Source organism: Leucopleurus acutus (genome assembly GCF_964270905.1).
Source record: "Leucopleurus acutus genome assembly, chromosome: 2".
In the NCBI taxonomy this organism is placed as follows: Eukaryota; Metazoa; Chordata; class Mammalia; order Artiodactyla; family Delphinidae; genus Leucopleurus; species Leucopleurus acutus.
This window is the reverse complement of record NC_139143.1, coordinates 125,971,805-125,995,523: the sequence shown is the minus strand read 5'-3', so window position 1 is coordinate 125,995,523 and position 23,719 is coordinate 125,971,805. Positions and strand designations below refer to the sequence as shown.

At 39.5% G+C, this 23,719-nt stretch overlaps 1 protein-coding gene across 6 annotated transcripts in view; it reads left to right on the top strand.

Annotated features, from left to right (window-relative positions):
* AK5 (adenylate kinase 5) overlaps positions 1-23,719 on the top strand; it is a gene marked incomplete at both ends in the record, with an annotated part of 236,929 nt that overhangs the window by 122,368 nt on the left and 90,842 nt on the right. For 5 of the 6 annotated variants that reach the window (XM_082863292.1, XM_082863293.1, XM_082863290.1 and 2 more), the window contains one exon: positions 1,620-1,696. The exons of the other annotated variant lie outside the window; for it this stretch is intronic. In XM_082863292.1, the coding sequence (XP_082719418.1) occupies positions 1,620-1,696 (77 nt within the window). The remainder of the gene's footprint in view (positions 1-1,619; positions 1,697-23,719) is intronic. 6 annotated transcript variants of the gene reach the window in all.

The following is a 23,719-nucleotide window of genomic DNA, read 5'->3' as shown; positions in this document are numbered from 1 at the left end:
TACTGTTTGTAATTTTTTTTAAATTACAAACACAATAAACAATGGTGTACTTAGTCGATTTGATAATGGGTTAGTACTTAGTCAATTTGGTGAACAGCAGGGGTAATGATGAGAAGAGTAGAAATGACGAAAGACTGTTTAGGGACACACCTTGATTCTTTTTCTGGAAGAAAGTATGGAAGCAGCATCTCTGGGAGAGGTCCATATCTGAGAAGTGTGTGAGATGCTTGACATTTTTTTGAAGATTCATCTTCATTAAACATTACTCATTGCATATTCTGAACAAGAGTTATTTGGCAAGGGCAAGTTTACAATGAAGCGTGGAGTGGTTGGTTTCTTCACAGGGTGCCTGGCTTTTTATGGACAGCACTGAATTCTGTCTTTCTGGCTAGTTAGGTAATATATACTTCCCAGCAAGAAAGAGTCATTAGATGAGGACGATGAATCAATTGTGCTTCAGGAGTCCCATTAAGAAAATTACTGGTTTAAGTGTGAGCCTTGGGGATTAATGGGAAGGTAATTCAGTGTAACCTGTAGCACCTAGGGGGAAAAAACTCTATATTAATACATTAAGTTAACCTGATTTTTCTCACCTTCGGGGACTAAGGTGACCCAAAGGCTAGAGGAAAAACTTCTCAGGTTCTCATGGAGTGAGCAAACTCAGCCCTTCTTTTCCTGGAAACCCCTTGCTCTACTCTCACTCTGTACTTTGCTCCTGGTGTTCCTTCTTCCTCAGCCACCATGGCACACCCTTAAACCACTTCTCCTCCTGGACCACCCGTATTCACCCTCACAGTTTAGACTCACAAACTATTTCCTTGTGAAGAATCCCACCCCCATCATCTCCTCCACTACTAATCAGAATTAGTCTTTCTTTTTGGTTTCTGAACCTTGCTGTTGATAAATTCATCTCCTCCACAAGATCATTGTCTTCTTAAGGGCACAGACAGTGTCTAGGTATCTGTGTTACCAAACCGTACTTGGGTCTACTCCCCCACATGCAGTAAAACCAGTCTACTGACACCGGGTTGTGGTGAAGGAAAGTGAAGCATTTATTGCAGGGTGACCAACAAGGAGTTCAGAAGAGCTAGTGCTCAAAAAGCCCAAATTCTCTGTGGGTTTCAACAAAGTATTTTTAAAAGCCAGGTGAGGGAGAGGTGTCCCAGGGTATGTGATCAGCTCGTGCACAGCTCTCTGATTGGTTGATGGTGAGGTGACTGGGCAGTGTCACAGGGGTTAACATTCTCAATCCTTAGGCACTAGTAAATCTGGGAGCTAGGTGTTCATGATCATCATGTAGGTAATTTCTTCCATTTGGTGGTGGTTTTAACCTCTGTAAAACAATGCAGGAAATGTGCATCAGATACTGTTATCTAGGTACTTCAGAGAGGAGCTAAAGCAGAGGATATGGGGGAGGAGGTCTGTCCTGGGAAGGGCCCATAGGGTCCTGCTCTGTTACATCTGCATTTTCCATCTGCAGGCCAAACAGTGCCTGGCAGATGGGAAGAGTCTGGAAATATTTGTAAATAAGACAATATGGAAACTTGGTGGGCGTTTGTTTGCCTCAGAAATGTACACGGATGGCCTCCATCAGGTAATCTTTGTTTTCCTAATCTTAGGTTCAAGTGACCTTGATCCTTCGATGCTGTTGGACACTGGAGAGATCACTGATACAGGATCTGATTATGAAGATCAGGTACTTAGAATCTAAAAATATTTCTCTATTTAAATGTTTCTAATTTTAGTCTTTATAAATGTTTCATGAAAATTAGAATTACAAATCATTCTGTGAAATGTTTACAGAGAACTAAAATAATCTATTCCATGATAAATCATACAGCTTTTATACATTAACTTTGGCCCTTTAACCCTCCCTTATCCACAGATTCAAAGTGGCAATTAATTGAGGAAAGATTTGTGGTCAAAAGTTACATGAGATAGAAGTGAAGTTACATGAGGTTCTCTTGGCCAAGAATTTGCCTGTGTCTCTAGCCCTTCCCTGTAATAAGCCCACGGTATTTACTAAGCATTGGTTACAGGTTCAGGGCTCTGCTTTTCTCTTTCTAACCTTTGAAAGAGACTGATGACCGAGGACAACACAGCCAAGATATTAATATATTTTCTATTTGAATAAAACCAAAGAAATTTATCTGGGTCATTTTTTTCTCAGAAGAAGAACTCTTCCTCCTGCTCTATTTGAATGATCCAAAATAGTTGGCAAATGATCCCAGTCTCTAATTAGGCCTTATTTTTTAAAAAGCATCATGTCTGAAATTTCCTTCCACCTCTCATCAGTGCTCCTCTGTGGTGGCTGAAAGCCAAGTGAGCGTGTTCTTCTGGAATTGTTTTTCCCCCATTTTCAGCTAATATGTGTAATAAATAAAGGGGATAGATCTGACCAGTGTCCAAATGTAATGGCTGTCTCTCTGTTTCATATACATATTCAGAAGCTATTTTCACAAGCATTATGTTTCTTCCCTTATATCACAAAGCAAGGAGAAGATATTGACAAGTATTTAAAATATTTTTAGCATATATTAAGCACTTCATACATACTAAACATTGTGCTAAGTTCCTTAACTTGACTATTGTACTAATTCCTCACAACATCTCTAGGAAATAGGAATTATTATCTTTATTTTATAATTAAGAGAATTAAGACTCCAAGAGTAATTTGCGCACAGTTACGCAAATAGTTTCACAGTGGGGAAGTGAACTCAGGGCACCTTCCTTAACACCTGCACTCTGCCACCCTCATCCTCACCTCCAAAGACAGGCCATTCAGTGGTGCCTTTCTGGAGCCTTTTCAGTTGCTAACTCTTAAGACCCCAGCAAGGGCAAATGCCAGACAACCACTGTGAAGGGTGAGCTCACCATCCAAAATTACAGACCGCACCAAGGAATGAACCGTAGCAAGAAATCCAGCTGATTAAACAAATGGAAGCGTTCACACTCCAAGGACTGGGGATAACAGAAAAGCCTGAAAGAAATCTTAATCTGGGAATATTTAAAATATCCAGGGAGATAAAGGGAAGATTAGAAACCATGAAACAAGTACAGGAAAGAATGGAAAGGAAGAAGCAGGAAGGAATAGGGAGGAAGAAATAGAAATTCTAGGCACAAAAAAAATATTGTCATTGCAATAAAAATTCAATTAACGGTTGAAGAGTAGACTAGATACAGCTAAAAAGAGACAGTGATAGGGGTGGGGGGTGGGATGAATTGGGAGATTGGGATTGACATATATACACTAATATATATAAAAGAGATAACTAATAAGAACCTGCTGCACAGTACAGGGAACTCCACTTCGCTGTACAGTAGAAACTAACACAACATTGTAAAACAACTATACCCCGATAAAAAGAGAGAGACAGACAATGATAGAGCTGAGGAAATTTCCTTCAAATGAAACAGAGAGCTAAATCATTGTCAAAGAAAGAACTTAGGAGACACTGAGGATAGAATGATTGGGTCAACATATTCTAACAGGAGTTCCAGGAGGATAAAATGGAGTGGATGGGGCAGAGCTGCATTTTAACAGATAATGGTTGAGAACTTTAAAGAGGTGAGAAAAAACAAGTCCCCAGATTGAAGAAGCACATCCAGTCCTGAGCAGGAAAAAAAAATCCTCACCTATTCTTTTTCCATTTAGTTCCTCAACAAATATTAATAGAGCACCTACTATGTGCCAGGTACCATTTAGGCACTTGGAATATCTAATTGTATAAAACAGGCAAGGATCTTCCATACAGGTGGGGAAGACAGATAGTAAACAATAAACATAATATATTAGTAAACTCTCTAGATTGTTAAGTGCTATGAGAAGAAAAAAAAAGTAGAACACGGTAGGAGGGTTAGGAATGCTGGGTTGGGGAGGGCAGATTACAGTATTAAACAGGAGAGTCAATATTAACTAGGACGGCCTCATTAAAGAGGTGAGATTTGAGCAAAGACTTGGCATATAATGTAAAACATCTAGAGCACAGAGGACAAAAATAAAATATTAAAGGTGAAAAGGCATCACCTATAAAGGAACAGAAATTTGGGGGACAGAAGATTAAATGAAGCAAGGGCTTGCATTTATTGAGTACTTACTGTAAGCTAGACACTGTGTTTTATGGTTTACATGCATTATTGCTAATCTTTACAGTACCTCAAGAAGGTAGCTCTGTTTATCCCCAATTTACAGCTCAGGAAACTGGAGCTCATAGAGGTTAAATGACTTCTCAAGACCAAACAGCTAACAAGCAGTTGAGTCAGGAATCAAACTATGATCACCCCAACACCAAAATCTAGTTTATGCTTTCACACTCCAAATAAAGCCATTATCAAGGTCATTGGTAATCTATCACCAATTCCAGTTAACACTTTTTTTTTTTAATAAATTAATTAATTTATTTTTGGCTGCATTGGGTCTTCCTTGCTGCTCACGGGCTTCCTCTAGTTGCGGCGAGCGAGGGCTACTCTTCGCTGGAGTGTGCGGGCTTCTCACTGCGGTGGCTTCTCTTGTTGCTGAGCACGGGCTCTAGGCCCACGGGCTTCAGTAGTTGTGGCTCGCAGACTCTAGAGTGCAGGCTCAGTAGTTGTGGCGCACGGGCTTAGTTGCTCCACAGCATGTGGGATCTTCCCAGACCAGGGCTCGAACCCGTGTCCCCTGCATTGGCAGGCGGACTCTTTTTTTCTTTTTTTTAGTATTAGTTGTTTTTTGTTTGTTTGTTTGTTTATACTGTAGGTTCTTATTAGTCATCAATTTTATACACATCAGTGTATACATGTCAATTCCAATAGCCCAATTCAGCACACCACCATCCCCACCCCACCATGTTTTTCCCTACTTGGTGTCCATACATTTGTTCTCTACATCTGTGTCTCAACTTCTGCCCTGCAAACCGGTTCATCTGTACCATATTTCTAGGTACCACATACGTGCATTAATATACGATATTTGTTTTTCTCTTTCTGACTTACTTCACTCTGTATGTCAGTCTCTAGATCCATCCACGTCTCAACAAATGACTCAATTTCATTCCTTTTTATGGCTGAGTAATATTCCATTGTATATATGTACCACATCTTCTTTATCCATTCATCTGTCGATGGGCATTTAGGTTGTTTCCATGACCTGACTATTGTAAATAGTGCTGCAATGAACATTGGGGTGCATGTGTCTTTTTGAATTATGGTTTTCTCTGGTTATATGCCCTGTAGTGGGATTGCTGGATCACATGGTAATTCTATTTTTAGTTTTTTAAGGAACCTCCATACTGTCCTCCATAGTGGCTGTATCAATTTACATTCCCACCAACAGAGCAAGAGGCTTCCCTTTTCTCCACACCCTCTCCAGCATTTGTTGTTTGTAGATTTTCTGATGATGCCCATTCTAACCGGTGTGAGGTGATACCTCATTGTAGTTTTGATTTGCATTTCTCTAATAATTAGTGATGTTGAGCAACTTTTCATGTGCTTCTTGACCATCTGTATGTCTTCTTTGGAGAAATGTCTATTTAGATCTTCTGCCCATTTTTGGATTGGGTTGTTTGTTTCTTTAATATTAAACAGCTGCATGAGCTGTTTATATATTTTGGAGATTAATCCTTTGTCCATTGATTCATTTGTGAATATTTTCTCCCATTCTGAGGGTTGTCTTTTCATCTTCTTTATGGTTTCCTTTGCTGTGCAAAAGCTTTGAAGTTTCGTTAGGTCCCATTTGTTTATTTTTGTTTTTATTTCCATTACTCTAGGAGGTGGATCAAAAAAGATCTTGCTGTGATTTATGTCAAAGAGTGTTCTTCCCATGTTTTCCTCTAAGAGTTTTATAGTGTCCGGTCTTACATTTAGGTCTCTAATCCATTTTGAGTTTATTTTTGTGTATGATGTTAGGGAATGTTCTAATTTCATTGTTTTACATGTAGCTGTCCAGTTTTTCCAGCACCACTTATTGAAGAGACTGTCTTTTCTCCATTGTATATCCTTGCCTCCTTTGTCATAGATTAGTTGACCATAGGTGCGTGGGTTTATCTCTGGGCTTTCTATCTTGTTCCATTGATCTATGTTTTTGTTTTTGTGCCAGTACCATATTGTCTTGATTACTGTAGCCTTGTAGTATAGGCAGGCGGACTCTTAACCACTACACCACAGAGAAGTCCCCCAGTTACCACTTTTTAGTTATCTTTCTTGACCTTTGCTGCCTTTGATCCACCACACTTTTACTGTAAAGGGCCAGGTCGTAAATATTTTAGACTTTGTGAACCATAAGGGATTTGCTGCAGCTACTCAAAGCCTGCCATTGTAGTGCAAAAGCAGCCACAACTATACTTAAACAAGAGTATGGCTGTGCTCCAGTAAAACTTTATTTATGGACACTGAAATTTGAATTCCACATATTTTCCTGTGATTTATTTCAACTATTCGAAAATGTAAAGCCCATTCTTAACTGAGAGGCTGTGCATAAACAGGAAGCAGAGTGGATTTGACCTGCAGGCCGTAGTTTGCTGACCGCGGCTATAAACCATCCCCATTTCTTGACAGTGTCCTCTCCATTAGCTTCTAACACTTCTATAGTATTTAATACTGTTCTAAGTGCTTCACATTTATTACCTCATTTTATCCTGAGACAATTACGTGAAATTGATATTATTACCCCCATTTTACTGATAAGGAAAGTGACGTACAGAGAAATTAAGCAGTTTATTTAAGGTCACACAGCTGGCAAGAGGTAAAGACAGAATTGAAACGCAGCCGTCTGACTGCAGAGCCAGGATCAGGAAAGATAGGTGAGGCTCTGGTACGGTAACAAATAAAACTCAAAGTCTGAGTGTTTTCCTTCCAGCGAGACCTCCAGAGGGATCATGGATGGGAAGGGAAAAGGCATGGGAAGGGGGACCTGCTCTTCATTGCACATTTCTTCCTCCCACGATCATTTGACATCCCTAGTCACTGGCTCTCCCTCTGTGCGAAGAGGCAAAAGGATGGAAAACGGAGCTTACTCAGGTGCCCAGGAAGAGAGAGACAGGTTTAGTGAGTGCGAAGCCAGCCTGGGCCACAAAGCTCTGGCCCCCACCATGTGTTCTCTCTCTGGCACTCCTCCTACTTCTTGGCTCACTCTTTCTTGCTTTCCTTGCTGAGCTCTGCTCTGTTGGTCTATTATTTCAGTGTGGGTACCCGCCAGCATCCTGGCCAGGGACCCTTCAGTCCTCACTGCACTTATTCTCCTTTTAGAAGCTTGACCACAGCCAGTTTCTCTTTTCCTAAGGCATGGAAACCTCAACGGTGTTGGGGCTCTGTTCACAAGGAATAGTGAGGAAATGTGAGCATTTCAGCTTCACTCAAAATTCCCTGGTGGGTTCCCAGTGCCTATGTCTGTCTGCTAAACAGCACTGGCTGAATTTCCCATGTGCATCTCAAACTCAACATGTCCAAAACTGAACTCACAATCTTCCCCCACAAAATCTGTTCTTCCTTCTGCTTCCCCTATTTCTGTGAAGGATACCACCATCCTCCCAGCTGCCCAAGCCAGAGACCAGGGCATCTTCCTAGTCTCCTTCCTTTCTCTCCCTCCCTACATCAGTTTGATCAAGAAGCTGGTCACCTGGTCAGTTCTCCTGTGCAGGCATCTCTCCTTCCCTCCCCAGGTCCCCTGCCACTGTCCTGGTTCCCACCCTGACCCTTCTTCCCCAGGACCACTGAGACAGTCTCCTAACCAGTCTCCCTTCCCCAGGCTCCTCACCCATCAAAATCATCTTGCTGAAAAGCCAAGTCAATCATCACATTCCACTGCTTAAAACTCTTCATGGCTCCTCATTGATGTCAGAATTAAATCAGAACCTCTTATCATAATACATGGGAACTTTCAAATTAGAGTCTGACCCTCTCCCCTCCTTCCCCAAACTCATCCCTTGCCAATCACCAAAACACACTGAATGCTCCAGCCACACCAAGCCATTTGCAGTTCCCCCCAAGTGGGTTGTGCTTTGCACAGTCTCTTTCCTCTATATGGAAGCTTCCGCAACCCTATCACCCCTATGCTGGTTAACCCCTACTCATGCTCCATCAGAACCACACTTCTCCTTGAGGAAGCCCTTCTCATTACATGTCACCTTCTTGGGGGGTCCATGAGACCCTGTGTTGTAATATCCTCTTGCATTGCAGGAACTGTGTTCTGCTCTCCTGCCCAACACTCAGTGTGTGCTCAATAAATGTCCATTTTTTTAAAAAGTCAATAAAACGATTTCCAGTTCTTCTACTTAATATGTAACGTTTTGATAACTTACTAACTCTTGCTAACTCTTTCGAGCCTGGGTTTCCTCTTCTCAAAAGTGATGACAGTAACCCCACTTAGACATGCTGTTTGGAGAAGTAGGGAGTGTAAAGTACCTTGTACGGAACAAATGCTTCATAAATATGAACCCCTTTCTCTCCTCCCCTAGACCCAACTTTTCAGCAATCAGTGTCTTTCTGTAGCTGACAGAGGCCACCATTGCTTCAATTAAGTGAATCCTAATGGAGCACTTATGGTTTTCAGTCTGGCATGTAGGAGCTTAAAAATTACCACTGTCCTAACAAGTAAAAAGCTGAACAAAGTGAAAAGTCTCTTCTTAGAAGTGAGGTCACAAGGCAAACTGCTGCTCCTAAAATTGGAGAAACAGGCAGATTCAGAGAATCACAACTTACCAGAGCAGAAAACCTCCACAAGAACCAGGACCAGGGTAAGAAAACCTAAACTGTAATTGATGAATTGCTGGAGACTCAATGTAGGCAAGTCTGAGGATAAAAACTCCATGGGCATCCAGTCATGGGGTCCCCAAACTTTTGTGGGTTTTACCACTAGGAGCTCTACCAGATTCTCACAGTGAATTCAATCTCCTCATTTTTCCAGCAGGTGGAGGAGAAAAAAAAATCATTTTGAAAGCCACCCGAGCACTCTGTTCTTCACAAGGCCTCTGCTCTCAGGAGAAACTAACCTACTGGGGTTTTATTAGAGCCTAACCTACCTAGGAGAATGGAAATACCCATCCTGTCTCATCTAAGTGGGGGAAACCTGAGAAGCAGTGGTGAAGTTCACAGTCCAGGGGCACAGGCTCAACAAAAGACTGTGACCTAATCATAGGACTATGTACACTCCATAGAACGTGTCTCCTCCCCCGACACTTTACCACTACAGTACTAAAAGCTTATTTACTGCAGTTCTTTTTACTTAGTACATCACATACACCTTTCAACAAAAAATTATAAGGCATACTAAAGGTAAAAACACAGTTTGGAGAGACTGAACAAGCATTAGAACAAGAGTCTTCAGATAAGTCAGGAATACTGGACTTATCAGAATAGGAGTTCTTTAAAACTATGATTAATATGCTAAGGGCTTAAATTGAAAAAGTAGACAACATGCAAAAACATAGGGCTAATGTAATCAGAGAGATGAAAATCCTAAGAATAAAAAAGAAATCTTAGAGATCAGAATCACTGTAACAGAAATGGAGAATGTCTCTGTTGGGCTCAATAATACACTGGACATGGGTGAGGAAAAATATCTCTGATCTTGAGGATATGACAAGAGAAAGTTCCAAAACTGAATGTCAAGAGAAAAAAGACTGAAAAAAAACCCCAGAATATTCAAAAGCTGTGAGACAATTACAAAAGGTGTAATATATCAACATATGTAATGGGAATACTGGAAAGAAAAGAAAGAGAGAAAGAAACAGAAGAAATATTTGAGGCAATAATGATGGGAATTTCCCCAAATTAATGTCAGGCACCAAACCACAGATTCAGGAAGCCTCAGAGAACACCAAGCAGGTTAAATATAAAAACAAACAAAAACTACATCTACCCATAATCATATTCAAACTGCAGAAAATCAAAGACAAAGAAAAACATCTTGAAAGAAGCAAGAGGAAAAGTATATCTTACCTACAGAGAAGCAAAGATAAGAAAAACATCTGACTTCTCCTCAGAAACCATACAAGCAAGAAGAGGGTGGAGTAAAATATTTAAAGTGTTGAAGGAAAAAAACCCTAGACTTTAGTATCCTGTGAAATTATCCTTCAGAAGTGAAAGAGAAATAGACTATCTCAGACAAACAAAAACTGAGCCAATTTGTTACCAGTAGACCTGCCTTGCAAGAAATGCTAAAAGAAGTTCTTTAGAGAGAGGGAAAATGATGTAGGTCAGAAATTTGGATCTACATAAAGAAAGGAAGAGTATCAGAGAATGAATAAGTGAAGGTAAAATAAAAACTTATTTTTCTTATTCTTAATTGATCTAACCAATAATAGTGTGCTCAAAATAATAGCAACAATATATTTGATTATGTGTGTTTATGTATGAATGAAATGAATGACAGCAAGGGATGGAAGGGAGGAATTAGGAATATTTTGTTATTACAAGGTACTTGTACTGTCCACTTATTTGAAAGTGGATTTGGATTAGTTTAAATGTATATTGCAAATTCTAGGGCAACCACCCTTTTAAAAAAAAGGTTTAAAAAGAAATATAATCGATATGCTAAGAAAGGAGAGAAAATGGAATGATATAAAATGTTCAGTTAAAGCCACCAATGCAGAAAAAGTTTGGAAGACAAAAATAAAAACAAAGAACATGGGCAATAAATAGAAAATAGTAACAAATATGCTAGATGATAATCCAACTATATCAACAAACAATTTAAATATCAGTGATCTAAATACTTCAAAGACAAAGTTTTTCAAAGTAGATCAAAATACAAGATCCAACCACATGCTGTCTACAAGATACCTATCTTAAATATAAAGACACATATAGATAAATGTAAAGGAACGGAGAAAGATATGTCAGGTTAACACTAATTAAAAGAAAGCAGGGGGCTTCCCTGGTGGCGCAGTGGTTGAGAGTCCGCCTGCCAATGCAGGGGACCCGGGTTCGTGTCCTGGTCTGGGAGGATCCCACATGCCGCGGAGTGGCTGGGTCCGTGAGCCATGGTCGCTGAGCCTGCGCGTCCGGAGCCTGTGCTCTGCAACGGGAGAGGCCACAACAGTGAGAAGCCCGCGTACGGCAAAAAAAAAAAAAGAAAAGAAAAAAAGAAAGCAGGAATAGCTATATTAATTTCAGACAGGACAAAACTTCAGAGCAAGGAAAGTTATCAGGGATAAAGAAGGGCAGTACATAATGGTTAAGGGGGGGGGGGAGCAGTCAATACTCCAGGAAGACATAACAATTCATAATGTATATGCTCCTAACAACAGAGTTTCTAGATGCAGCATCTGCCCAAGTCCTTGATCCCATTCCTTCCATTTGCCCCAGGACCTTGTGCCAGTAACTGATACTGCTTTATCTTTCTAAAGTTCTCATCTTCAGAGTATCTTTTTTCTCTATCTAACAAGCCACCATCCCCACTTTGAAGAAAGAGATAGCCATCAACAGTGCCAAGTGTCATAGAAAGGCCAAGTAGGATACTGTCTTTCCTCTCCCCTTTCCTTCAACACCATATTTGGTGAAAGAGATGTCAGCTGCCCTGCTCCTACATCCTCACCTTCCATTCTGTTCTATAAAACAACTTCTGCCTACCTATTCCCCTAAGAGACAATTAAGAGTCATCTAATTAATGTCAAGTCAGGAGAACATTTCCTGTTTCTTACAATGTCTGGGGCTCCAGATGCTTGATGGCACTTCTGCTTTCTCAGAACTCTTGGCTCCCTTGGCTTATGCCACCTCTATGGCCATTATTTCTTTGTCTCCTCCCCACCCCCCAGCATGATTTTTCTTACTCTGCCCTGCCTTTAAAATATTGTGTTCACCAAGTTCCTTTTTCTTGTTTGTTTGTTTAATGCCAGCTTTCAAGGAAGGAAGAATATGTCTGACACTGTTATATACTCATTCTGTTTAAAACCCATCCAGATGCCTTAATGGGCTCTGTCAGGAGTGGGAGGGTCCCTCTTCTTTTACAACTGCTTCAGCCTTGCCCATGACTTCAACTTTATTAATTTATGTATTCATTCAACTAAAGTAGAGAATATCTGATGTTCCAGACTCTTATATGAGCTACTGAAAATATATGGTGAGCAAAAGAAGACATGGTTCCTACTATCATGGCTTTTATGGTAGAAATAGATAATAGTAGAATAATCACATAAATATAATATTAAAACTGAATTAAGTGTTTGGGAGAAGAAGTACATAGTGCAGTGTGTATGATCAAGTGGGATTTATCCCAGAGATGAAAGGATTTTTCAATATCCACGAATCAGTCAGTATGAAACACCACATCAACAAATTGAAGAATAAAAACTATATGATCATCTCAATAGATGCAGAAAAAGCTTTTGACAAAATTCAACACCGATTTATGATAAAAACTCTCTAGAAAGTGAGCATAGAGGGAACATACCTCAACATAATAAAGGCCATATATGACAAATCTACAGCTAACATCATTCTCAACAGTGAAAAGCTGAAAGCATTTCCCCTACGATCAGGAACAGAACAAGGATGTCCAAGGATGTCCACTCTTGCCACTTTTATTCAGCATAATTTTGGAACTCCTAGCCATGGCAATCAGAGAAGAAAAAGAAATAAAGGGAAGCCAAATTGGAAAAGAAGAGGTAAAACTGTCACTGTTTGCAGATGACATGACACATAGAAAATCTTAAAGATGCTACCTGAAAACTACTAGAGCTCATCAATGAATTTGGTCAAGTTGCAGGATACAAAATTAATACACAGAAATATTTTGCATTTCTATACATTAACAATGAAAGATCAGACAGAAAAATTAAAGAAACAATCCCATTTACCATCACATCAAAAACAATAGAATACCTAAGAATAAACCTATCTAAGGAGGCAAGAGACATGTACTCCAAAAACTATAACATGCTGATGAAAGAAATCAAAGATGACACAAACAGATGGAAAGATATACCATGTTCTTGGATTGGAAGAATCGATATTGTCAAAATGACTACACAACCCAAGGCAATCTACAGATTCAACGCAATCCCTATCAAATTACCAATGGCATTTTTCACCGAACTAGAATAAAAAATCTTAAAATATGTACGGAGACAAAAAAGACCCTGAATAACCACCTAGAGGGGTGGGATAGGAAGGTGGGAGAAAGATGCAAGAGGGAGGGGATATGGGGATATGTGTATACATATAATTGATTCACTTTGTGATACAGGAGAAACTAACACACAATTGTAAAGCAGTTATACTCCAATAAAGATGTTAAAAAAAAAAAAAAAGACCCCAAATAGCCAAAGCAATCTTGAGAAAGAAAAACGGAGATGGAGGAATCAGGCTCCCTGACTTCAGACTATACTACAAAGCTACTGTTATCAAAATAATATGGTGTGGCACAAAAACAGAAATATAGATCAATGAAACAGGATAGAAAGCCCAGAAAAAAACACACACCTATGGTCAATTAATATACAGCAAAGGAGGCAAGACTATACAATGGTGAAAAGACATTCTGTTCAACAAATAGTGCTGGGAAAACTGGACAGCTACATGTTAAAAAATAAAATTAGAACATTTTTTAACACCATACACAAAAATAAACTCAAAATGGATTAAAGACCTAAATGCAAGACAAGTTACTATAAAAATCTTAGAGGAAAACATAGAACACTCTTTGACATAAATTGCAGCAATATCTTTTTTGATCCATCTCCTAGAGTAATGGAAATAAAACCGAAAATAAACAAATGGGATCTCATGAAGCTCAAAAGCTTTTGAACAGCAAAGGAAACCATAAACAAAACAAAAAGACAACCTACAGCATTGGAGAAAATATTTGCAAACAATGCAACTGACAAGGGATTAATCTCCAAAGTTTACAAACAGCACACGTGGCTCAATATCAAAAAAGCAAACAACCTAATTAAAAAATAGGCAGAAGATCTAAATAGACATTTCTCCAAAGAAGACATACAGATGGCCAAGAGGCATATTAAAAGATGCTTAACATTGCTAATTATTAGAGAAATGCAAATCAAAACTGCAATGAGATATCACCTCACACCAGTCAGAATGGCCATCATCAAAAAATCTACAAACAATAAATGCTGGAGAGGGTGTGGAGAAAAGGGAATCCTCCTAGGCTGTTGATAGGAATATAAATTGGTACAGACACTCTGGAGAACAGTATGGAGATTCCTTCAAAATTAAAACTAGAACTACCCATATGACCCAGCAATCCCACTTCTGGGCATATATCCAGAGAAAACCATGTTTCAAAAGGAGACATGCACCCCAATGTTCATTGCAGTGCTGTTTACAATAGCCAAGACATGGAAACAACCTAAATGTCTATGGACAGATGAATGGATAAAGAAGATGTGGTACATATATACAATGGACTATTACTCAGACATTAAAAAGAATAAAATAATGCCATTTGCAGCAACATGGATGGACCTGAAGATTATCATACTAAATGAAGTAAGTCAGAAAGAGAAAGACAAATATCATATGATATCACTTATATGTAGAACCTAAAAAAGTGATTCAAATGAATGTATTTACAAAACAGAAAGAGACTCACAGACTTAGAGAACAAACTTATGGTTACCAGGAGGAGGAGAGGGATAGATTGGGAGTTTGGGATTGATATGTACACACTGCTGTATTTAAAATAGATAACCAATAAGGACCTACTGTAGAGCACAGGGAACTCTGCTCAATATTCTGTAAAAACCTAAATGGGAAAAGAATTTGAAAAAGAATAGATACACGTATATGTATAACTGAATCACTTTGCTGTACACCTGAAATTAACACAACATTGTTAATCAACTAAACTCTAATATAAAATAAAAATAAAAGAAGTACATAGTGCAGTGCATAGACGTGGTCAGGTGATCAGTGAGGTGAGGAGAGGCTTTTCTAAGACAAGAGATGCTTCAGTTGAGATCTGAAAGATGAGTAAGAGGTAACCAGGTATGTGTGAGAAAGTGAAAGAAAAGGAAAGGATGGGGGGCACAGGAGATGTTCAGAAAGAGGAAATAGCCTGTATAAGCAGGAAGAGGCACAGCATCTGGAATGAGGCCAGTGTGACTAATTGCAGAGTAAAGGGGTAAGGGGTGTGAGATGAGCCTGGTGAGTGGGGCAGTGGGAAGTACTGAAGAGTTGTTTTCTCTTGTTTCAGGTAGAGGAGGGTGTGTTAACATTATATTTGTGTTTAAATTAAAAAAAAAAAAGATTGTTCTGGCTGCAATATGAAGAACACTTGGAGGAAGGTGAGAATGGATCCGGGAAGTCCAGGGAGAGGCTGCAGCAGTCCAGGCAAGAGATCATGAATGGTACCTTGGAGTGGAGTAGTGGAGGAGATTGACAGGAAGGGATGAATTTGAGAGGTACTTGTGAGGTAAAATCAGCAGGACTTTGTGTTGGAATGGAAATGAGAGCCAAGAGGGAGTAAGCTGTTGAAGATGATTCCTGGGTTTTTAACTTGTACAGCTGGGTGGATGGTAGTGACATTTACCGAGCAAGAACACTAAGAAGACACCAGCTCCATAAGGAAAGAGCATGAGTATCATCTTAGACATGCTGAGTACAAAGTGCTTTAATGCACCCAAGTAGAGAATTCAAGTGAAGAGTTAAGTACACAGGTCTGGTGCTTAGAGGAAAGATCTGGGCTGGACATATAAATTTGTGAGCTTCTGAGTATAGGTAGAGCTTGAAACTGAGTGGAGATGAGATACTTAAAGAAAGAGAGCAGAATTGAGAAGAGACAGAAGGGGGTCTAAAGCTGAGTACTGAGGAAATTTAAAGGCTGGGTAGAGGAAGACAAGGCAGCAAAAGAGATGTGAAAGAAGCTGTTAGAAAGATAGGAGGAAAGTCAGCAGAATGTGATATTCTAAAAGCCAAAGAAAACAGTATTTCAAGAAGCAGAGAGTGTCAAGTGTTGATTCAAAGATTAGAAAAAGGAAGAATGGAAAATGACCATTGTATATAGAAACGAAATTGTTGACCTTCCAAAGAGCTGCTGGGGGAGGCTGTCTTGTTTGTTTGTAATAGAAGACACTTGAACATGTTTAAAAACTCATAGGAAGGATCCACTCATTCATGAGAAGGATAATAGACAACAGAGAGGCAATTTCCTCTGAATGCAGGAGGAACTAAAGCACAGGGTTTTCAAGCACAGGTGGAGAGACAGGCCTAAGAACAGAAGAGGGACCACACGCGCGTTGTAACAGAAGGAACATTGATCGGATGGGAGTGTGGGTTTGTATGTTTAATAGTGGGATGCTGATGAGGCAAAACCATCTGTTAAGAGTGCAAGATTTGAGGCAAGTGGAGGATTGAAATGTTGTGGAATCCAGCAAAGAATGAACTAAGGAAACCTAACAGGACTGGAGTCTAATATAGAGTATGAGAGCCCATTTGACATTAGTCCTGAAAATTGGGTTTTGACCAATCAATCCTTTTCATTTTTTTCCATTTTTTTAGCAAATGTTAGTTGGGTGTCCCAGAGATGCCATACACTCTTCTAGGACTATAGATACTAAAGAGGGCGGAGGAACTCCCAAGGGGCTCAGAGATTGTCCATAGTATGCTTCACTCAGTAATGGAATTTTACCGAATATGCTAACAGGGCAGAGCATTAGCAGTGTAAGGGATGGTGCACCAAGGACAGGAAGGGAAGTGGACAGACCACAGTTAGGGAGCAAAGCCCAGAAGACCTAGAAGTACATTTGACTTCTTTAAAAATATAACTCTATGTCACAAATATGAACCAGCTCTTTATTAAACAGAATATTTGATCCTAGCAATCCTACAAGGATCATTTCAAACCCTGCTTCTTCTTCCTTGAGACCTTCTTTAATAATTAGAGAAGACATTCATTTCTTGCCTGTCCCACTGAACACCCAAAGCACTTGAGGTTCATACCCTAAGTCTTAACACTTGATTATATGTAATTTTGTATTTCATTGCACACTGACTCCTATTACTCCTTGATTGTCTCCTTCATGCATCCATTATGAGAAAGAGCATTACTGTGGAGCCAGACAGACCTAGTTCAAATTCAGCGCCAGACTTATGAGTTGCAAGTTACTTAACCTCTTCAAGCCTGAGTTTCTTCATCTGAAAATACAGACATAATACCCCCAGGCTATTTGCATTAAAAGAGATGATCCACATAAAAGCACCTGACACAGTCGACCATCCAGTAAACATTTCCTCTTCTTTCTTTCCTTCTTGAGAAGGAGGATGCTATCATGTACTTCTTTTGTGTCTACTACACTGTGACAGGGACAGTGCCAGGATCAAAATAGACTGACTGAATAAAATCATAATGCCACACTCCCCGGTCAGAGCAGATAACAGACTTTAACGTGTGTGTGCACACGTGTGTATTTCAAAAGAATTTCCGTAGAGATATTCAGCTTCTAAATCAAGAAATATTACACTAAGCCAAAACCTGTGTTAGGTTGTATGTGTAAAACTGATTTAAAATAGTGCCATTCCCAAAGCGGTATATTTCAGCAATACAGCACCGATCATAATTTGGAGATTTACCGAGTTGTAGCTGACACCCTGAGTCCTATTCTAATGGATAAGTCAGGTTTTTCCGGCAATTTCTACAAGGACTGACTGAAGCTGGGAAGCTGGAATGGCCAGGTTTACCTCTCAGCTCTGTAAGAAGTACCTGTACTTGGTAGTGAAAACTATTGGTGGCCTCTTGGAAGCATGAAAGCAGGGACTTAGGAGAGGGAGAAGGACCAAGGTCAGAAAGATGTAAGTCTAGCTTTCCCCAAACATTAAAACAAAAATATCTGCTGCACGTTCAGGCAGCCAGCCCTTCCTGACTGTCTCCATGGGCCACGGGCCTTTTGCAGCTAATTGATTCTGTAAGAAGAAAGACAAGTCCCATTTTCAAACCTCATAAATTATATAAGGATGTGTTTTCACCATTCTTCACTGAAAAGTCAGGGGTATCCTTCGTATTTTCAGTATAGATATTAAACATTAAACAGCAACATTGTCACTTAGGTTACCATTTTGAGCCAGAAGTTCAGTATATTTCCAAACTCTGAGACATGAAAGTGGATGCCTCATCACAATGCAGGTCTGGTGTGACCCATCACAGGACTAGAGGAGAAATCTTTGCAGAAGGAAATAAGAACTGATAGAATTCCTTCTTTCAAAGCAATAGGATATACTCCAGGGGTAAAAACATATGAAGGACTGATCAGTAGAGACTGCTTGTTTTTCTCTTTTCAAAAACCTTATTATTCTTGTCAGACAGGTTTTATAATTAATTTCATTCCTGTGACATCTTATTAACCGGAATAACCTTGAATGCCCTGTCATTTTGAAGGCAAAATGAAAATATTTGTGATAACATAATAGCATCCCTGCATAATAAAGGAAAGGAAATAGAACTCATGTGTGACCCCTGATGTGATGTGACTTGGAGACTTAAAAGACAGGAAACTGTTGTTAATGGGAAACCAGATAACCTTCTGGGCTTATTATGTATTTACAGAAGTAAGGGTGGGGAGAGTGCACAAAAGCCTGAAAACCCAATCTAAAAGCAAACACAGGCTCATACAGACTTAAATGTGAGTGGCAAGAAAGGGATGTGGGGAGGGTGCCCTTTGCTCCCCGGAGTCGTTGCCAAGGAGCGAGGTTACCATTGTCCACCAACTGATGAATTATCTGTCTTTTTCTATGGGGTTTCAGGAACTTTTGTGTCAAATCCATGGTTTTATCAGGAATGGTGGTTGCAGCTAGGCAAATAAAGGCCCCCAGGCTTAGAGGTCTGGACGGGTTTGAGTTCTGGTTCTACCACTTAGTGGCTTCGTGATGTTGACATATCCACTTACTTCCCTGAGCCTCAGTTTCCAAATCTGTAGAATGAAGAAAATAATGTGAAGATTAAAGAGCTGATTTCTCTATCAAGGCATTCTAACAGATGTAAAGCAGTATACGTGTAGTTACAGAAACATAAAGTCTTAACATAATGATTGTTTACTGTAAGTTTCTCATATCCTCTTTTGAATGTAGATAGAAAATACTATAGAACAACAGTTTTACCATTCAGGATTTTGGAAGGACCCCTCCCTACAAAATACATTAAGTAATAGCACAGAGAGGAAGAAAATAATAAAACAGTGAACATTTCCTTGGGATTCCAGTCCCATCCTGAAAGGTTTCAGCAGACTTGCCTTACTTTTACCAGCACTTATTCCTATTTCTGTCATAGCACTCATCACATATGTTATGGTCCTTTGTATACATGTCTTTCTCCCCCAGGAGATTATACCTAGGGACCCGGACAATGTCTACTTCACTATAATTCCTCAATTCTTTGAATAATGCTTGAGAAAGTATAGGAAGGCAATTCAGAAATATTTTCTTCACAAACAGAATAAAGAAGAATCTCAAAGGGATGTACAAGGAAGAAGCCTGATATTCTATAAACTATAAACAGAGAACAGGGATTAAAACAAATCTACATGCAATGGTGACATGTTTTTAATTTACATGTTTTCCAAAGAGGGTAGCAGGATGTTAAGGGATCTAAAAACTGTCAGACGAGAAGTGGTTGAAGGATCTGGAAATATCTAAGTGGAGAAGTACGTTTTCCTGAGAGTATGGCCCCCCCACGCCATGGTGGGCGGGGCTTGTGGTCTGGTCCACAACTCTGTTTCCAGTGCCTTGCATAGCACCTGACTCATGCTCAACAATTAACTGTTCAGTGAAGAAGTTCGGTTATCTGTAAGGGACCATATTATTTTCGAAGAGGGAACTAGACTTCTATATTACTATGTAAGAGAGAATCAGGTCCTAGAGCTGGTAATTACAAAGGTGGAATTCAGATCAACGTAGGAAGGAGTTTTCTAACTAGTGTTATCCAGCTGGATACCTCACTGAAGATATTCAAACAAATTCTAGGTAGTCATTCTTCAGGGATGCTTACAAAAAATGATTTTTGTACTGGGTGGGAAAATTATATGCCTCCTAAGGTCCTTCCCATCTCTGAGTCTGTTTGTTTAAGAAAGGGCCAAAGTGTGTGTGTGTGTGTGTGTGTGTAACATCAACTCCCACCATCATTATCCCAGAAATATCTAAATATCACCCCCACTAGCCTGCTTCAGTACCTAAAATCCTATCTCTGTGGAATCTAAAGGGGGGTGATACTGTGTCACTAGAAGGCCTCTCTCAATTTTTCATCATTAGCTTATATCATTTAACCAAATGTAACTAACTGCAGCTGAATAAAATTTCTATCATCTTAGAACATTGTTAATTGTACAATCCTTTTCAGGCTTAAACTCAGACCAGTAAAAATTATTGTATTATGAAATATCAAAAATCATAGGAGTTTTCTTTTAAAAGGTAACCCTATTAGGAGGAGTAGAAACATATTAAGTAATTGTTGGCCATTGACCCTGAAGCACAAATGAGTTCCTTATCATTAAGCAGAGCTGGTGTTGTGCAGGGGTGTACTGTGGTTAAAACCATGGGTTGGGGTGTTAGACCGTCTGGATTTAAGTTCTGGTTCTGCCAATTACTACCCGTGTGACCTTGAACTTCTCAATGCCAAAGTTTCCTCACTTGCAAAACGGGGGTTTTGTGAAGACTAAATGAGATATTATATACCATACACTTAGAACAATAATAATTGCTAAAATGTATCAAGTACCTACGGAGAATGAGGCACAATGGTAAGTAGTGTTCAGTTATCTTAACAACCCTACCTGCAGCCCCAAGTTTCACTTGAGACTTAGAGATACTAAGCAACTTTTCCCAGATCACACAGCAGGAGAGAGGCAGAGCTGTACCACACTGCACCCTCTCCATCCTCTCCAGTGCCAGAACCTGTGCTCCTAGCCTCCACCACCTCCTCACTGAGGACGTTGCTCTCTAGCCTTGCATTTATGAGGGATTTTTAGAGTAAGAACCTGCAAGAAAAGTAATCATAATAATAGCTAAAATTTCTTGAGTGCTTTCTATGTTTCAGGCACTATTCAGAGCACATTACATGCATTAAATCTGGCCACAATCTTGTGAGGCTTTTTTTTTTTAATTCCCATTTTACAGATGTAGAACTAAGACCCAGAAAGGTTAAGTAACATGTCAAGGATTCAAAACCAGGCAGTCTGACATTACTGAGACTAAGTTTCAACCACCACACTATGGTTCCACTTCAGGATAGCCCTTGAAGGGGACTTTGGAAAACCAAGAAACCACGTTCAGTTCCAAGATGTAAAGGAAGAGGGGGTGTTGGGGTGAGGAGGAATCAAAGACAGTTGGAGCTTATTTACCCTTGGATGATTTTGCTAGAACTCCCCACGACGTCAGGAGTGGGAATGGGCCCAGAGAAGAACAGACGGGGTGGACTTTGGAGGCACACCATGTAGTCCTAGGGATGGGGCTTCTGTTTGCTTGTGTTGTCTTTTTTTTTTTTTTTTTTGGCTGCGTTGGGTCTTTGTTGCTGTGCACGGTCTTTCTCTAGTTGTGGCGAGTGGTGGCTACTCTTCGTTGCGGTGCTCAGGCTCCAGGTGCGCGGATTGCAATAGTTGTGGCTTGCGGGCTCTAGAGCGCAGGCTCAGTAGTTGTGGTGCACAGGCCTCGTTGCTCTGAGACATGTGGAATCTTCACAGACCAGGGCTCGAACCTGTGTCCCCTGCATTGGCAGGCGGACTCTTAACCACTGCGCCACCAGGGAAGCCCTGCTTGTCTTGTCTTTGATTTAGAAGCTTGCTGACTCATGAAGAACACGCTTGGTTCTAAACAGTAAATGCAACAACACTCCTTTTAAAACCACTTTGCTTTTTAATTAATCTTGTCTAGAGGAAATTGGCAGAGAACACAACCTAAAACTTGCAGTTTTTTACTGTATGTTCATAACCTTGAAGAAAATTCAGAGTCAGCAGCTTTTATTAAGTGCCTATCCTGTGCCCAGAGCTCTCATGATCTGACTTCATCTTAACCACAACACTGGGAGGAAAGTATCATTATCCCCAAGGTCACACAACTAGTAATGTCTTCACTCCAAGTTCATCTCTTTCCAGTAAGTCATGCTGCTGCCCCAGAATCTATAATAATGATCCCCAGAAAACCTCTCTTCACACACACACACACACAAACTAGCTTATATTTTATCCTAGTATTTGCAATCATAGGAGTTAATCTCTTCACAGGCTTATATAAAATGAGCAAGCCCTGTAAACAAATGTCTAAGATTGTAAAAAATGTCAAGTCCGTCAAAATGTCAAGATTGCTTCTCTTTCAGTACATCATATGCTTCCATTTCCTTGTTTTTTTTTTAGTTTAACAACTTTTTTCTTATTTATAAAATCAAAACTACATGCCAGGGAAAGTTTGGAAAATTATAATGAGCATAAAAAAGAAAATTAACATTAATTTTGGAGCATTTCATTGATTACTAGATAGATATTTAATCAAGTTATAATCAAATTTTTCATTTAATAATATAGACTTTCCCATGTCATTGAATCACCTTTGTAAACACATTTTTAATGACAGTATAAAATAGAATTCTACTATTCTACTATAAATATAGCACTAGGAGTGCTATATTTATTTTCATCATTCCCCCACTGCAGGGCACTTATTTTTCATCTTTTCACTGCTATAAACATTGCTGCCCTGGCATATCATTACACATCAACTTTGCCCAAATCTCTGATCATTATTCTAGGAGAGATTACTAATACTGGGATTATTGGACCAAAGTGTATTAAGGGTAGTATTGCAATATTTCCCCTTCTTTTTAATTAGATACACTTCAATAATAAAGCAAGGATTATTGATGGGACAAAAGAATTCTAAGGAGGAAGAATTTTTAGATAAGGCTGTTTATCTAAATTGTTTGAAATAAGAGCTGTCAAACTGGATCAGATTTAGTCCCACATGACTCAGGATGCAGAGTGTACATTAAATACTAAAATATCTGCAGTCCGTTGATCAAGAGGCCAGTCCTCCAATATGTCAGTCACCCTCGTGGCCAGGCTAGGTTAAGTCTCTAGGACGTGTAGCAGAACCCCTCCCAGGCTTTTCCTTGCAAACAAGTTAAGTCCACAATCAGTCCTTAATTTCACAAGCAGTTGCTTAGTTTCTTTGGGCCCGGCTCTGTGCTGGTGTTTTCATGACCTTCTTCCTTTCTCTAGAAACAATATTATTCAAAATGTCCAAGAGTTTGTGTCATTTCCAAACACATAGGCTTTCTTAAATACTTAAAGCTAGTTCCCAGAACATCTCCATTAATCTTCTTATGTTTCATTTGACCTTCCTATTATCTATGGAGGAAAACGTGTTTTTAAAGGAACGAAAGAAATTTGTAGAAGCAGAAGTAGGAAACAAAACTAAATTGATTTTTATAAAATATATAAGACAGACTAAAAGATATAGAGAATGATATAGCAAACACCATTTACCCACTTTCCAGCTTAAGAAATAAAATATTGCAAATAATTGAAGGCTTCTGTGCCCTGCCACAATCACTTCCCCTGGCCCTTTCCAGAGGTGTCTACTAGTCTGAATTCAGTCTTTATTAATCCCACATCTGTCTTTATATTTCTACTCTGTGTGCAGCTATGTCACTAGAATATATGTTCCAGGAAAGCAGGCACTTTGCTTTATTCACTGACATATCACCAGCACTTAAAACTCCATCTGGCACAGGGCAGGTATTCAATAAAGATTTATTTGATGTAAAATAGATTGTGTATTTCCAAGCAATGTAGGTTTTTTTTTTCAT